The sequence below is a fragment of the Macrobrachium nipponense genome, chromosome 2 (assembly GCF_015104395.2).
Source record: "Macrobrachium nipponense isolate FS-2020 chromosome 2, ASM1510439v2, whole genome shotgun sequence".
NCBI classification, from domain to species: Eukaryota; Metazoa; Arthropoda; class Malacostraca; order Decapoda; family Palaemonidae; genus Macrobrachium; species Macrobrachium nipponense.
This window is the reverse complement of record NC_087201.1, coordinates 45,753,944-45,771,033: the sequence shown is the minus strand read 5'-3', so window position 1 is coordinate 45,771,033 and position 17,090 is coordinate 45,753,944. Positions and strand designations below refer to the sequence as shown.

Genomic DNA, 17,090 nt, shown 5'->3' with positions numbered 1-17,090 from the left:
GGAAAGGAGAAATCCGAATCGTGCACAGGGCGCCCATATTCGAGAAATGCTTCTTGCTATCAGGGTGCTCTGTACTGATGAAGGAAAATGAACTTGCGTCCAGGGCGCCCTTGCTTGACACACTGGAAGCCTTTTTTTATTATTATTAATATGTAGATGTTGTACATGTGTTTTTTTTATTAATAATGTGGATCACCTGAAGAAAAACGACCCCAACACTACGCTGGGGTCGCTTTTCTTCAGGTGGAAAATATTGGGGTCGGTTTTCTTAAGGTGGGGAATTAACAGGGGTTACAGTAAGGCCGTGGCGGAACGGCACTTCGCGCCTTATCCGCATATTTAAAGATTCTTGGCAAGCTCGGTATGTTCTGGCAAGAGGTAATGTTGCGCTGCGTGTGCTAGCCACAAGGGTTACAGTAGGTTTGATTATTTTTGTACTGAAATTGCAAGACAATACGCTTTTAATTAACTATTGATTGTCTGTCTAAATTTGTGTTTTTAACAAATGTTTAATAAAGTAGTTTTTATAATGAATATTATCTATATTTTTTTGTCTTTTTTTCTATAATATTATGAGCTAAAGTGGGTCACCTGAAGATTGGAGACACCAACAAGCAGGGGTCGTTTATCTTCAGGTGGAAAATATTGGGGTCGTTTTTCTTCAGGAGGAAAATATTGGGGTCGATTTTCTTCAGGAGAGGTATTAGGGGTCGCTAATCTAAAGGTGATCCAATAATGTCGTACACTCGACGCTGGGATCAGTGAACAAATTCGAATTTAGAACTGATATTCGCAGGGGACAGTCTACTTTTGCGTTCAGGGCGTTTTGGCTAGTATATGTTTGGGGAAGCTTATAGCAGTGTTGAACAGTTTTGCGTTCAAGGCGCCTTTTGCCCTCTACTAATGTTGGATGGCGGAAATCAATCTTGCGCTAAGGGCGTTTATTTTATTTTATTTTACTTATTTATTTATTTATTTATTTATTTACTTACTTATTTATTCATTGCCCTGTATTGATGCTGGAAATCAGTTTTGCGCCTTTCGCAGTGTAGCGATACTAGAAAAAGATCTTGCGTTCAGGCCTTTTGCCCTGTACCGATGCGACTTGCTTTCAGGGTAAAAACGCCCGAATGCAAATTCAGACTGTTCCCTGTGAATATCTGTTCTAAATTCGAATTTGTTCACTGACCCCGTTATAGAGTGTATGGCATTATTAATAAAAAAACATATGTACAATAAATATATATTAATAAAAAAAAGGCTTCCAGTGTGTCAAACAAGGGCGCCCTGGACGCAAGTTCATTTTCCTTCATCAATACAGGGCGCCCTGAACGCAAGAAGCATTTCTCGAATACGGTACTACATGGCGCCCTGTACGCAATTCGGATTTCTCAACCTATTCAACCGAAATTAATGAGTTTAAGTCAATCTTACATTACAACCTTCGTTATTATCTGAACATTTTCTACGCTAACGTGAACTTTACATATTGCTTCTGAACTCTGATTAATTGAACGCCTTGTAATTTTTTCCAGTACTAAAAACCGCGTTCAGAAATTTTGAGAATGAAATAACTAGTTTGTTTTTTCGTTAGCCCGTTACCGGGTGACGTTTTTTTGTATTCGTGTATGCAATATTGTGGTGTGGTTCCTGTGAACTTTTTCCTGACTTCAAGATTCAGCAAAAAGGAAAAGATATGAAGTCTATTTTTGTGTTGTTATAATCTCTGTGAATGTATGGTTTGCTGTTTAACTGATCACGTTCTTCTACTTGTTTTAGCCTATTATTTATAATTCATGCAGTTTAATCTATCCAATTTTGAATAAATGTCCCCTGATCTATCTAATAGGTAGTAATTTTCAGGAACAGTGAGAAATGAGATCATGCAGTTACCCATTTAACGTATAGGTACAGCTTATAACGTCTTCTTGGTTAAGATCTGAAGGTCCAAATCAGGTTTTTTATCCCTTTCAACATTTTACGATAGGTACCTTAACAAAAGGGATTGTGCATTTATCGAGACCGCTTAATACAAACTGACCAGGGGTGTTGGAAGCAGCAAAGGTTATCCATGCGACACAAGTTCAGTTTAATTAAGTACTTTTGAGAATTTGCACACGAGTAACTTTATTCTAGCCCTTTTCAGCGAAGAACACCGAGAGTGCAGTTCTCCAAACTCTTTTATGGTGTACACCATATGTTTGTAATACTATTTATTTACATTTCCTTTTCTTGACTTACAATATAGTAGCTTAAAAAATGAAAAAGCACAGTATGTCATTTTACGGATAAATGAATCATTGCAAAAGATACTTAAGGAGACGTAAACAGTATTTTAGAAATTACACAAATAAAATATATCTACATCCTGAGGTAGCTATTATTGTGCCTGATCTAAAATTTCTATATTGATTATCGCAAAGTATTTTAGGCACTGACCCCTCCCACGCATGGCTGTAAACATTGGTGAGAGGATTTGGTTACAGCACCGTAGGTGACTGACCATTTAGTTGTTATATAATTAGCGTAGTGATTTTGCGTTTTAGTTGAATTATGTCGGCCAAGATATAACTCGGTTAGCTGGGTGGTGTCATATTATAGCATTTCAAGGGACGCAAACTCACCTACGGCAGGATAGCTATTAGGTACCTAGCTACTACCTAGGTAGTGTAGGTTAGCCACCCCGCTAGTGATCGTAGTTTATAGCTATTCTAGCTTCTTTCTACTTAGATTCAACTGCGGGCAGTTGTCAGTAATACAGAATGGTAGGTAGGGTAAATTTTGTTTGGTTAAATTTTGACAGCAACACCAGCTCCGTTTGTATGAGTATTTTGTACCTATACTAGGGTAAAACACCGCATGGCCTGCAGCAGTCCAACGACGATCAATGCATGCCACCCTCCGAAAAAGTACATTGTAACGCGTCCTGACACCGTAGATGGGCATCAGTCGCGACTTGTTGTTGGTGAGAAACGGAGCTAAAGACCTCTACTTTCCTTTCAAAGTAAGTATTTTCTCCAAAGTTAGAAATTAAGGCCAAATTTTAAGATTTAAACAGAGGGTAGTGAAAAGGGTGGCCACGGCAGTAGAAATCTCACCAAAACGCTTTCGAAATTTTTACTTAGTAGCTACACTTCTTTTTTTTTAGAAGATTGACTCCATCTCGATGTTTACGAAGTCGCTTGTGTCAACAAACTTCGCATTTCCTGTGATACTAAATCCACACACCACTTGTATCCACAGACGCTGGGGCACTTTATTCACAACAATCGGAATGCGGTCCCTTACCAGGACGTTTTTAAGTAAAAACTGTTTTGGTAGAAGACGACGTCGAAGCGTGCACTTGGATAATTTTTTAAATAAATAGTAAAACATCAATATTTTACATATTTATGATGATTAATTTGAAAATATTCGTTATTGAAAAAGTAACTTGATTCTGACTCAAATTTAAGTAATTATTTTTTAGAATTAGAACGTTCTTTTAAGTCCTGTATTATGACGTCACGACATCTTGACTTTCGTACCTATTGTAAATAATTGCTATACTCAACTTTCTTGCAGAACAGTTTACCAGTTATTCATGCAGATTATCAGCTATTCATGAAATTGTTATAATCGTAATGCGCATATATATCTTTATTATTTACTTTTTGGATATATGAAGATGTTTTACCGCTGGATTACCGACATAGTGTGACGCAATCACTTTCGGTCCCTGGGCCTCTTGTCTGTTTTCGCACCATGAGAAATTAATGGGGCCGAATTTGGAATGACCGGAAAGTTGTTAAAAGAGGAAAGTTGGCATTGAGGGGCTTATGTTTTGATTGAGAAAAATACAAATTTATACAATAGCTAGCTTGTAAAAAATACTTTATTATAAAAAACTTGATTGACAACTAAGCAGCATACCTACTATGGGTTTCAGAGACAGTGCAAGCACGTCTTTTGGCAATATTTCTGTAACGAACACTCGTATCAGAACAAGATTTTACTATAGTGCATTACACCCAGTGCTGTAATTTATAAGGGTATCGTGAATCACTAATCGTAAAGAATAACGACACTTGTCCTTGTACCAAGAGACAAAAACTCCATTATCCAGAAATGGATACGAACACGCGTATAAAGCTCCACCTACCCTCTCCCCCCCTACACCGCCACCCCTGTCCTTCCTTCCTTCGCCTTCCTCTCTCTCTCTCTCTCTCTCTCTCTCTCTCTCTCTCTCTCTGTTGCCAATTGGTATGTTTTCTCCCTCCAAACTGGGTATAAGACTTACACAAAACGTGGAAATTGGTGAAATCAGCCTATGTATTGAAAGTACATATATATACATACATATTAAAGCAATTTTATCATTATTGCATTACTATGACAACTAGAATTCATGGAAACAGTTTACAAAAATGCATCAGCGTATGTGTTAAGCTCCACTAATGTGGCAACAATGATTTTGCCATTCTTAGCATGCAAACATTAAAGGTTACATTTATTTCTGGCTTACAGTTATTCAAAACAATCAAAATACTTACTAATATAGACTTGAATCAATGAAAAGTGCTAGCAAAAAAAAAAAAGAAAAAAAAATATATATATATAATCTACTTATCCGTAGTCTGTTCCGCTATGGTTTTTGGTTTTTGGCAGCCAGATGTACGACAAGGTTAGAAACATTGGATGTATCTCTTTTAGAAATATTTGTAATTTTTCGGTGTAATTTGGTTGCAAAAAAGGGATAATAGACATGAATTGAATTAACATTTTTAAATAAAGTAAAGTTGAACTAAATAACGAGTAAAGTAAACAATTTAGGGAATAAAACTTTGCAGTGTCATCGTCTGCTGTTCGTAACTGTGTTTGTGGCACGCGCGCTTAAGAACCAGGAACAGCAACTTGTTTAAAGTGCAATGTGGAGTGAATTGAGACCAAAATGTGTATAATAACAATCAAATAAGCACTGTGGAGTTTCAGTTGTGATGGCAGTTAGGATAAAAACCACCGATTACAAGGTAAAAATGAATTCAGTTCAAACCATGACCCCTGGAATAACAAGTTTCATACTTTCACTAATATAGGCAACAAAATTTTGATTTATTGTGCTGATTACAACTGCAATCTTGAGTAAGATCAATAAATGTTACATATATACGCTAACATTGTTCAAATGATTGCTGGGAAGGCTGGGAAAGATGGTTGATAGTCCGTGAACAGACCCTGCCATCCACACGGTAGCTGCCATATTGGATTTCAAAACTGCCTTGAAAACATATTTTGCGAAGAGCGTCACATGCTTATTTTAGTTCGTATGGAGCTTTCATATGTCACATTATGTTGACAAAACTTCAATCTTTTGAATGGTATGCTTAGAGTTGTAATTGTATTCTTGTTTCACCAATTAAATATCGAGTGAATAAGACCCGTCCAGCGTAATGAGGGTTGGTAGTCAGTGATTTTTTACCCTACCTACTACCTACCTACCTAGTACCTATCTAGCCTAGAATCAGCTAGGGTTGTGAATGTCAAACATAGCTTAAGCAGAGTCTTAAAGTCTTAGTACCAAGTAACAGTAAATTTGTGGTAGATCTAGTATGGTTTTCATATTGAGCACATTAAGGCTTGATTTGCGCTCCAATAGGGCGAACAACCCCCAGCGGATCCAGTTTCCAACGCGTGTGGATCCACTCTTCGAAAAAGTACCTTTACATGTCCTGATACCGGAGATGGACACCAGTCACGAGTTTTTGATGGTGAGAGTAAGAGTTCGAGACCTCTACTCTCTTTTCGAAGTAAGTATTTTCTCCAAGGTTAGAAATTGACGACATAGGGTAAACAACCGATTTGACTAGCCGAGCCACTGACTACCCTCCAAAAAAGTACTTTAACACATCCTGACACTGGAGATGGTCATCAGTCATGAGAAAGCTCTCCCTCAACAACTCTGGTGACAAACACGCCAACTCCCGCGTACAGCTCTCTCCCCTTCGGGAGATATGTCCCACTTCGCCTCTTCGCTTGATCTGTCGACCGCAGAGGAAGGAGTGCGACACCCCAACCTGGAGTTGTACTCGGTGTCTTTGGTCCGTTCAGGGTGGGATCTTTCCCCCTCTGAGCGAACCAGAAACCCCCCTTTTAACCCGACTGTTGCTTCCCCATGTGTGTCTGCCTCTGTGGGTGGGAATCTTCAGCAGGTGTGGCGATCGCTGAGTCTTCCAGACACTCCCAGTATCCAGGGGCTGATACAGCACCTGGCCGTGGCCCTAGTGACTCACGGGGTGGTGACGATGACAACCACCACTCTCTACACCAGGGTATACCGCACCGCCGAACCTGGTGTATACGCAGCATGTGACGACAGTAACCCCTTCGGCCGCTCTATAAGCTCCGCTGACATACGTGTCGCAGAAGGAGATGGTTCCTCCGCCGCCTGGGTTTGCTGTCCTCGCCCCACCCCCTGACTTTGAGTGCCCGAAGAGATCCCCTCATGACTGTCTTCGGGTAGCTGTTGCTGTGCCTGCTGTCTCTACCTGCCCGTGGTAGTGCTGCAGCTTCCACAGGTCCCTCCGGACAGGTGCAGTTGGGCCGTGTTGCTACTGCAAGGGCCCCAACTCTGTCCTGGATGGAGGACCTGTCGGTTGTCCTGAGAAAGTTGGCGAAGATGGCGAAGAAGTCCAGGAAGAAGAGGAAGGTGTCGTCGTCTTCTCCGTTGTCTTCTTCGTTGTCGCCTTCTGCCGCCTCTTCCCCTTCGACTTTCAAGGCCCCCCAGCCAAGGAAGAAGAAGGTGGCCTCGCCACCTTCCTCGCCCCCCCCCAAGAGTCTCGCACAGAGACTTCTAAGGGTCTTTCCCGCTCCGGCGGGACAGGTGGGTCTTCTGCTGGTCCTCTTGTTCCTCCGGGAATGGGGCCCATCTCTCCTTCCCCAGGGAAGAAGAAGATGGGGACCGTAAGGGTACCAGCTACCACTAGTACCTCTGCTCCCAGCTCCAGAGGTGCCACCTCCGGACTGGGAACTGTCCTGCCACTCACTCGCGAGCGCCACCGAGTGTACGGTCACCTACTGGTGCAGTGCAGCCAAGGTCCAGACCTTTGAGCATGCTCATCGTCAGGACCCAGGCACGGAATGGAAGGTTGGCAAGAGTCGCTCAGGTGACTCTCGCCAGACCGGCGATCGCTTTCATGGCAATCCCCCGGTTCCCAGGGTTGACATGATGGTCCCACCAGACCGTTCACGTGTCGAAGCTGGGAAGAGGTCCCCGGGCTGGACCTGGTACCGTGGCGTGTCGAGAGAATGGTGCTTGCTCTCACCGTGTCAGTGGAGACTACTAGTCACCCTACCGTTGCTCCCACCGGGACCGAATGGCTCACACGACTGGTAACAGCTCTCCTGATACACAAGAGCGACACTAATGTCCTCAGTCCAGCGCTCCTCCACACGGAGACCGCTGGTCCAGACCTGCAGCTCGACCTCCACCGCGGGTTGGCGATTGCCTGCAGTCCTCCCAGCCCACCGGCTCTGCTGGTAGGCAGGGTGGGAGCGTCAGGTCTTCCTCACCTCTCCCTTCAACCTCCTCGGGTTACACTGGGAGGAGCGAGGCGAGCAGGGGTGACCGTGAGGAGTGTGCTCCTTACAGTCCCGCCATGAGAGCTTATGATCCTAGCAGATTGTACTCTCAAGTGGTTGGAGAAGGCCACGAGGGGTCTGGTGAGGTTCTTCCTTCTGAAGGAAGAGTGTCTCAAGAGGTGATTGGCCTGGATGGATCTGATGGTCCATTGCCTGAGGACGCAATCACCCCCGAGATACAGAGGTCCTTTGCCGAGGGCATTGCGCTGATTCGTCAGCACAACGACCTCGGGCAAGGATCTGTGGTTACTTTCTCCGACCCTCCATCAAGGTTGGAGTTGTTCTGGGGACCCAAGAAGAAACCCAGAGCTACGGTGGGTTTACCCTGGTCCACCTTGGCCGACGGTGTGCTAGGCCAGGTCAACGCTCTTGTTTCTGGACAGGAGGATTCGCTCACGTCCAGCAGGTCGGACAAGCTGCTTCCCCCTCCTCTGCCTCGCCAGCAGCATTTCTACGTGTCTTCAGTGGACCCGTTGCCGACCAAGCAGGTTAACCCGGAGATAGCTAGGCTAACTCTGGGGGTGCCTCTCCATCACCTGCTGTCCGAGAACCTCTGGTTCTCACAGCAAGAGGCATCGTCCCTGGAAGCGACTGCTGCCTTCCAGGCCGTCTCCTGGCTGGATCTGTGGTCTCTCACAGTATCCAGAGTCGCAGGCTCCTTGGGAGCTATCGTTCCCGAGGAAGACTTGGCGTTTGGGAGAGACTGCCAGTCTGGAGGTAGGGCCAACTCCTACCTCGCCCACCAGACGGCCAACCTGTGGGCCAACCTGGTCCTGAGACGATGGGACTCAGTCCTGTCTTGGGTAACCAGAGCGGCCGGTTGAAAGGTTTACGAAACGGACCGTTGCTGGGTTCCTCCTCTCTCTTCCCCAGAGAGATGGTGGACGCTGCGGTGGAAAAGTGGAGAACTGAGGACAGTGACCGCCTAGTACACCAGGCAGTCTTGAAGACATCTGGGCAGTCTCGAGCAACTGTGGCCAAGCCTCTGAGCTTGGCTAGCTCTTCCTCCGCTACCAAGACGCTAGCACCGTCAAGGATGGCGCGAGGAAAGACCCAGCCTTCCTCTTTCGCTTCGAGGGGTGAGCGTCAGCCCTCCTTCCAAGCCTCTTACTCTCGTGGGAGACCTGCTAAACGGAAGGGGAAGAGAGGGAAGCGCTAGGGACGGCGTTCCCCCTCACCTGCTGCCGGAAGTTGGGGGTTGCCTGGTGAGCCATTGGGCAACTTGGCAGTGCTACAGAGCCGAGACCTGGGTAGTGGATGTCCTTCAGGAGGGATATCTACTGCCCTTCGAGTTGAGGCCACCCCTCACTTCACGCCCAGTCCACCTTCAGACATACATCCCCGGTTCTGCCAGGGATGCAGCACTTCAAGAAGAAGTCAAGACCATGCTGAGCAAACGAGCTGTGGAGATCATGCGAGTGTCATGGTAATCGCTTTATAGCAAAGAATGATAAGTTAAAGGAAAACGCATCTTCTTCGAGAAGTTCTGCAGCAAGGAGGCATTCGCGCACGTGCTGGAGGCGCCTGTTCTCATGATTATACTAGAATTGCCAGGTGGGATATTGAACTCACAGGTGCCAACGTGTCGTCAGAAAACGCCGCGAAATATGATGCAATATTTCGTCGAGATCCTTCTAAAACGTTCCTGTCATCTCGGGAGCCTGTGACATTTGCTGGTATGCCCCGCTCCCAGATCGCTGTATATATACGACTGTCGAAGTAGGAGAGATCAGATCATCAGAGAGAGATCAGATCATCAGAGAGAGATCAGATCATCAGTGAGAGATCATCTGAGAGAGATAAGAGTAGAAGGAACAGACGAAGGATAAGAGAGGAAAAAGGCGGACGAGAGTTTGATCGGAATCTGGTCAAGTCGTCCAGTTAGAGAGAGAACGACAGGGATTTTTCGACGTTGAGCAAGCCTTCAGAGAAGAAACGTCTTACAAGTTGGTTTTGAGGAGTAACCTGCCCTTCGAGTATCAAGAATAGACATTGTTTTCTGCAATACGGAGTCAAGAAGACGAGCGAAGTTCTACAGTTCTCTCCTTTGCGAAGCCGTCGTTTCGAGCGTTGATTTTCGACAGCTGCAAAACTGGCCAGCAAGTATTTCATTGCGGCATCGTTTCCCCAGTTCACATACTGTAAGATTTTATCTTTGTTATGTAAATAGGAGAAACCATTCTGCATTTATCTTTGTTAGTAAGCTTGTAAATAAACTTTTGTTCTGTTTGTGTTTCTTTCTATATTTGTATCCCCAGTTTCAACTGTTGGTGTTGAATTCTTTTTGTTTATTATAATATCGAACCTGTAGCGGACCTCGGGGGTCCGTGACAGTGAGATCAGTCATTGGGTTTCTACAGCTGACTCTTCCTGGTGGAGAAGTCAATGGGGGGCTGGAGACCAGTGATAGATCTCTCTCCCTTGAACCAGTTCGTTCACCAGACTCAGTTCACGATGGAAACCGCACGCTCAGTGCTTGATTCCATCAGGGAGAACGATTTCATGCTTTCGGTGGACCTGAAGGATGCGTAATTTCAAATACCTATTCATCAGTCCTCCAGGAATTACCTCCGCTTTATCCTCGATGGGACGGGCACTTTGTTTTGGTCTCTCAATCGCCCCACAGGTGTTCTCACGAGTGTTCACTCTGGTGTCGGCTTGGGCTCATTCGGTCGGGATACATCTGATGAGGTATCTCAACGATTGGCTGGTCCTGGCAAGCTCCCGCTCGCAGTTGCTACAGGACAGAGATGGACTCCTTGACTTATGCCGCGATCTGGGGATCGTGGTGAATGTTGAGAAGTCAGATCTCGAGCCCAAGCAAAGGATAAAGTACCTGGGCATGCTGATCGATATGGTAGCAGCACGAGTCTTCCTGCAGACTCGCGGATCAGCAGGTTCAGGGAGACAGCCAGACGGTTCCTGTCTCTACAGGAACAGTCAGCTCAGCAGTGGCAAGTCATGATCGGTCACCTGTTATCACTAGAGAAGTTAGTCCCTCATGGACGTCTTCACCTGCGGTCTCTTCAGTGGAGACTAAAGGAGTGCTGGTCACACGCACGGGATCCACAATCCTTCTTGGTTCCTCTCATGGAGGAAGTAAGGGAGGACCTGGCCTGTTGGCTGGACGACTGGAACCTCTTAATAGGAGTGCCCCTATGCACTCCCCCTCTGGAGATGCTGCTGTTCTCAGACACATCGACCGAGGGTTGGGGCGCACACCTGGAAGAGTTGCTGGTTGCAGGAGTGTGGAACCATCACGACAGGCACCTTCACATCAACTTCCTGGAATTCAAGGTTGCGTTCTTCGCACTCCAAGAGTTCTGGGAACTACTAATGGGACACTCAGTGGTGTTGATGAGTGACAACACTGGTATTGGCATACGTCAATAAACGGGGGCCTAGTGTCCCTCCTGTTGCACCAGTTGATGTTGCAGGTGCACGAGTGGGCCGTAGCTCACTCGGTAGAGCTGTCAGCCAGATACATTCCAGACAAGAGGAATGTAGTGGCAGACAAGCTCAATCGCCAGAATCAGGGTCTCTACACCCAGACGTGACGGAAAGGCTCTTTGACCTATGGGGGCGTCCAGTAGTGGATCTGTTCGCTACCCGGCACAACAGAAAACTTCAGGTTTTCTTCTCAGTTGTGCCGGACCCATGGGCAGCTGCAGAGGACGCGTTCCAACACCCGTGGGACAACCTCGTAGTGTACGCCTTTCCCCCGTTCTGCCTGATTCGCAAGGTGATCAGCAGAGTGTTGATCACCAGCAATCTTTGGATGATTCTGGTGGCACCCAAATGGCCTGGACCTGCTGGCTCTTCTCTCAGAGGCACCGCGAGATATTCCCCCATGGCACAACCTGCTGTGCCAACCACATGTGGAACGGTACCACCAAGCAGTTCAGTCCCTGTCTCTTCATGGCTGGCTGTTATCCACCATCTCTTGCGAGTGAAAGGCTTTTATTGCCGAGCAGCAACAGAGATGGCTGGTTACCTCAGACAGTCCTCTGCAGCAGTATACCAGGGGAAGTGGTCTGTCTTCTGTGGCTACTCGACCGAGCTCCAACCTATCCCTTTCATTAGGGATAGGAGCATATATCCACCACTTCCTCCAACAAGGGGGAGGAAGTGGATGCCAACTTGAGACAAACCCATAACTTTATGTTGCCTCTTGCAAACAGGAACAAGTTCTTGCTTGCTGGTACGAAGAGATACGCTTGCCTCTTAGTACTCGGCCCAGAGGTCTGACCATTGATCCTGCGGTGCACACCCCGATCAATTGGACAGAGGCTTGGATCCCTCTCTTGCTCTTACGACCAGGGAGGCATTCCAAGGTTGGACGAACACCAGTCTGTTCACTAAAGACTTAGATTCCTCCCACCAAGAAGTGAGTCTTCCTATTGTTAAAGGACTGAGGGTTTGTATTACGTATCGGAACAAATGACAATTTGTCGAAAATTGCATTTTTCTTAACTTTACAAACCTGAGGTCCTTTACATATAGTAGTCCCACCTTATGCCACCCCTCACTCTGCGTTGTTTTTTTTTTTGCATGGGCCTAAAGCAAAAGTGATTCTTCACCTCCCAGGCGCGCGGCCGCGCGCACTGTTAGACAAGCTGTTAACTACTGTTCTCCCCTTGTTCGAAGCTTACGACCGTTCCAGCTGCCGCTAGCTACGAGAGTCACGTCCCACTCGGGGCCTGAGTTCCCTGGGTGGGCAAGACCTTTCGAAGCTCCTCATGAGCAAGGAAATCTCAAACGAATTCGAGATATCCAGTCCCCTCAGCTTTAGGACCAGGGCCAGGGCGGCTCTGTATCCTTTGACTGTGGGGACTGAGAGGAGCTTCTCTCAGCGAAGAAATATGAGGAAATCTGCTACCTGCTGAAGAGTGGCTCTGAGAGGAGATAGACCCCGTCTACGACACCAACCACAGAAGACTGCCCACTTCCCCTGGTACACAGCTGCAGAGGACTGTCGGACGTGTCCAGCCATCTCTGTTGCTGCGCTACGAGAAAAGCCTCTCGTTCGCAAGAGATGGTGGATAACAGCTGGACAGTAAGAGCGCTAAGAGACCCAAGAGAGCCCTGGTTTCGCCCTCGTTCGGATGGGAGGCCCCTACTTCCTCCAGACCGCCTTCCCCTTCTTCTGACAAGGAAAGGGATGAAGCTACCTCCAGGATCCTCTTGAACTTGCAGGAGCAGATCTCTTCACTGGTTGGGGCGCTTTCAAAAAAAAAAAAAAAAAAAAAAAAAAAAGGATCCTCGGCACTAGGAAAAGACATGTCTCTTCCTATTAAGAGATCCTCTCATCGCGTGGAGTTCCCTTGCTCCAAGATCCCCTCGCCAGCTCGCTCTCATGAGAGGTCCTACGATCTCTCTGCTTCGTGCGCTTCTGCTCGGAAACAAGAGGCTCGGGAACGCTTAGCGACCGAACCCTCCTCTGCTTCCGAGCACGAAGCGGCCGCGAGACACAAGGATTGGTCCAAGCACCTGCCCCGCACCGGACTCGATCCTCTGTCCAGCCGCTCGTCTCCTCACAGCCCCGTTTCCGCTCCCGGACACGAGGCTTTATCTTTGCAAGATGCGCCAGACAAGAGTGATGCGCCAGCCAGGCGCGAGGCGCCAGTCAGGCTCTTGGCAGCAAGTTCCCCAGCCAGGCTCTTGGCGCCAGTCAGGCGCGAGGCACCAGCCAGGCTCGAGGCGTCTTCCAGGCGCGAGGCGCTATCCAGGCGTGAGGCGCCAGCCAGGTGCGAGGCTCCTCCCAGGCGTGAGGCGCCAGCCAGGCGCGAGGCTCCTCCCAGGCGCGAGGCTCCTCCCAGGCACGAGGCGCCAGCCAGGCGCGAGGCGTCAGCATGGCGCCAGGCACCTTCCAGGATCGTAGATCCTTCCAAGAACTATTCGCCCTCCAGGCATGATACACCAGCCAGACGCAAGGCTCTTTCCAGAGACGTGACTCTTTCCAGGAGCGAGGCTCCTTCCAGAACAGAGGCTTCTACCAGGCGCGAAGCTCCTTCCAGCCGCGAGGCGCCAGCCAGGAGCGTGGCGCCAGCCAGGCGTGAGGCGCCAACCAGACATGAAGCTCCTTCCAGGAGCTATACTCCTCCCAGGAATGGGACTCATTCCAGGATTTTGACACCAGGCAGACACTTTTCGACTTCGGAACGTCGCCCTTCTCACGAACGTCAGAAGGACGGTACCTCTGATCCTTCTAGGCTCAAGGTTAATATCAAGAACCCTGTTGACATAGAGACTCTTGATTCTCTTAGAACCCCTCCTTTACGTAAGGAGACAGCCAAGATACGGCCTTCTTTGCCTGGAACTAAACGTGCGCACAGTTTTTCTCCAACTCGAAGCCCCTCTCCGCAAGATCGGAGGACTACTGCAGAAGTTTTCACCTCTAGAACCGAACGTTCTCCTTCAGCGGAGCGCTCTACTCTCTTCAAAGAAGGTCTAGATCTAGAGGATGTGTCTGACGAAGAACCCCCTGTGGATACGGGTCTGTCAGATTACAAGACCTTAGCTGGCCTCTTACTTCAAGAGTTCGGGGACTCACTCACTCCTGGCAGCTCCCCCTTCTCCACGGTCGCTTTTCTCAAGCACTAAGGCCTCTAAGTCCTCTTCCTTCTTAAAGATGCGCCCGGCCATATCAATGAAGAAGGCCCTTCAGTCTCTTGGATCCTGGCTTTCCTTGAAGAGAGAAGAAGGAAAGACTTGTTTCGCATGCCCCCCCTCCAGACTTTCCGGGAGGAGAGGCATCTGGTACGAGACGGGGGAGAACATGGGACTGGTTCTCCCTTCGTCCGCAGAAGCAGACTTCTCGAGTCTAGTGGACTCCTCGAGAAGACACATCTTGTCCTCTGCCAAAGCGTTATGGGGGATTTCGGAGCTGGACCATCTCCTCAAGGGACTGTTCCATGTGTTAGAAGTTTTCAACTTCCTGGACTGGTCCCTCGGGGTTTTGGCTAAGAAAACCCAGGACCCTGATTTTCTCAGCCCCGAGATTCTTCACAGTATATTATCCTGTGTAGATAAGGCAGTCCAAGATGGCTCGAGTGAGGTTGCCTCCCTCTTTGGGACTGGCATTCTTAAGAAGAGATCGGTCTTTAGTTCTTTCTTGGCTAAAGCCGTCTCCCCTATCCAGAGATCTTCACTTCTTTACGCTCCTTTGTCCGACCAGCTGTTCCCTTCTCAGTTAGTGGGAAATATTTCTCACTCGCTGACTGAGAAGGCGACTCAGGATCTTCTGGCACAGTCGGCCAAGAAGAACCGCCCTGCTGTTCCACTCGTAAAGAAACAACCTCGTGCACCTCAGGCGCCGTTTTGAGGAGGCCCTTCTACTCGTCCCCCCTCGAGAAGAAGAGGCTCTGAGAAACAAGGAAGATCAGCCTTCCGGCCTTTCAAAAAAGGCAAATGATTTTCAAGTCCTCCAACCACCGGTAGGCGCCAGGCTCCTGGAGTACGCAGAAGCCTGGGTCTTGAGAGAAGCAGACCCCTGGTCGCTCTCTATTCTGAGGAAGGGATATCTAATCCCCTTCAGGGGACAGTCCTCCCCTTACTTCGACACCGAGGGAACTGTCCGCGAGGTACAAGGACCCTGCCATGAGAGCAACGCTCCTAGATCTAGTGGATCAGATGTGGACCAAAGAGGCCATCGAAATAGTACAGGATCCCCACTCCCTAGGCTTTTACAATCGCCTTTTCCTGGTTCCGAAGGCATCAGGGGGGTGGAGACCGGTGCTGGACGTGAGCACCCTGAACTGATTCATTGAGAAAACTAAATTCTCCATGGAAACAACTGCCTCAGTTCTTTCGGCTCTGCGTCCAGGAGATTGGATGGTCTCTGGATCTACAAGACGCATATTTCCATGTACCCATTCATCCTGCGTCGAGGAAATATCTGTTTTATGGTCCAGGGCAGGATCTTCCAATTCAGGGCCCTGTGCTTCGGCCTGTCTATGGCTCCTCAGGTCTTCACAACCCTGATGAGGAACGTAGCTCGTTGGCTTCATCTGAAGGGAATCAGTATATCCCTCTATTTGGACGATTGGCTCATCAGGCCCAAGTCGAGAAGCCAGTGTTTGGAGGACTTGGCATCTACTCTAGACCTCATACGGTCTCTAGGATTGCTCGTCAACCTCGAGAAGTCCCAGATGATCCCCAGCCAGAATCTGGTCTATCTGGTGATTCAGATGGATTCCGGGGTTTTCGAGTTTTTCCCTCACAAGAAAGGCTTGTACGAGGCTTTCAAAAAGTCTCAACCTTCTTAGGGAAAGAACAATGCTCGGTGAGGGAATGGCTGAGCCTTCTGGGGACCCTTTCCTCACTAGAGCAGTTCTTTTCCCTAGGGAGGCTTCACCTTCGTCCCCTTCAATTCTTCCTGAAAAGAGTTTGGAAGTGGAAGACAGGACAACTGTCAGACGCAATCTCGATTCCCCTGGACGTCAAACATCACCTAACTTGGTGGTTGACCCCTCTCTTGAGGAACGAGGGATTGTCACTGGCCATTCAGAACCCACTCCGAGTGTTGTTCTCCGCGCATCGGAGTCGGAATGGCGAGCGACTTTGGGATCGAAGGAAGTGTCAGGCACCTGGACAAGGGAACAGGTGTCCTGGCACATAAACTCAAAAGAACTTTTGGCAGTACACCTGGCCCTAAAGTTCTTCGAATCAGAAGTCAGAGGCGTGGTAGTCCAAGTCAACTCGGACAACACCACGGCTCTGGCCTATATTCGAAAACAAGGGGGGACCCACTCTTTCTCCCTTTACGAACTGGCAAGAAACCTGTTGATCTGGGCAGAGGAACGGGGCATTGTGCTCCTTGCGAGGTTCATTCAAGGAACAAAGAACGTTCGAGCAGACAGACTGAGCAGGCAAAACCAGGTCCTTCACATAGAGTGGACCCTCCACTCAGAAGTCTGTCAAAGTCTCTGGTCCCTTTGGGGAAGACCTCAAATCGACCTGTTCACCACATCCCTCTCAATAAGAATCGACAACTTCTGCTCACTGGTAGAAGATCCCAGAGCAATTGCAATAGATGCCCTTCTCCTAGATTGGTTGGGCATAGATGCCTACGCCTTTCCCCCATTCAAACTCCTGGGGGAAGTGCTAAGAAAGTTCGTCGCGTCAAAGGGAACGAGATTAACACTCATCGCCCCCTTTTGGCCCGCTCAAGATTGGTTCACAGAGGTACTGGAATGGACGGTGGACTTCCCCAGATCTCTTCCGTACAGGACAGATCTGCTCAAACAACCCCACTTCGAGAGGTTTCACAAAAACCTCCCCGCAAGTCTAGAACTCCTCGTACTCCTAGCTGGAATCTTGATGTGGTTCTAAAATTACTAACATCAGACAAATTTGAACCACCTCATCTTGCCTCGTTCAGAGATATCACGAGGAAATGTATTTTCTTTTTGTCCCTCGCTACTGCAAAGAGAACTAGCAAACTCCATGCATTGGACTCTCGTGTGGGCTTT

At 48.1% G+C, this 17,090-nt stretch overlaps 1 protein-coding gene across 8 annotated transcripts in view; it reads left to right on the top strand.

The window, feature by feature from the left end:
* Positions 1-2,168: 2,168 nt before the first annotated feature.
* LOC135220552 (pseudouridylate synthase 1 homolog) overlaps positions 2,169-17,090 on the top strand; it is a 217,279-nt gene continuing 202,357 nt past the window's right edge. For 2 of the 8 annotated variants that reach the window (XM_064257743.1, XM_064257744.1), the window contains exon 1: positions 2,427-2,490. In XM_064257743.1, coding sequence (XP_064113813.1) covers positions 2,451-2,490 — 40 coding nt within the window. In that variant the 5' untranslated portion in view covers positions 2,427-2,450. Of the gene's footprint in view, positions 2,200-2,349; positions 2,766-17,090 lie in introns of those variants that run through there. The other 6 variants (XM_064257746.1, XM_064257745.1, XM_064257747.1 and 3 more) reach the window with 6 other exon arrangements.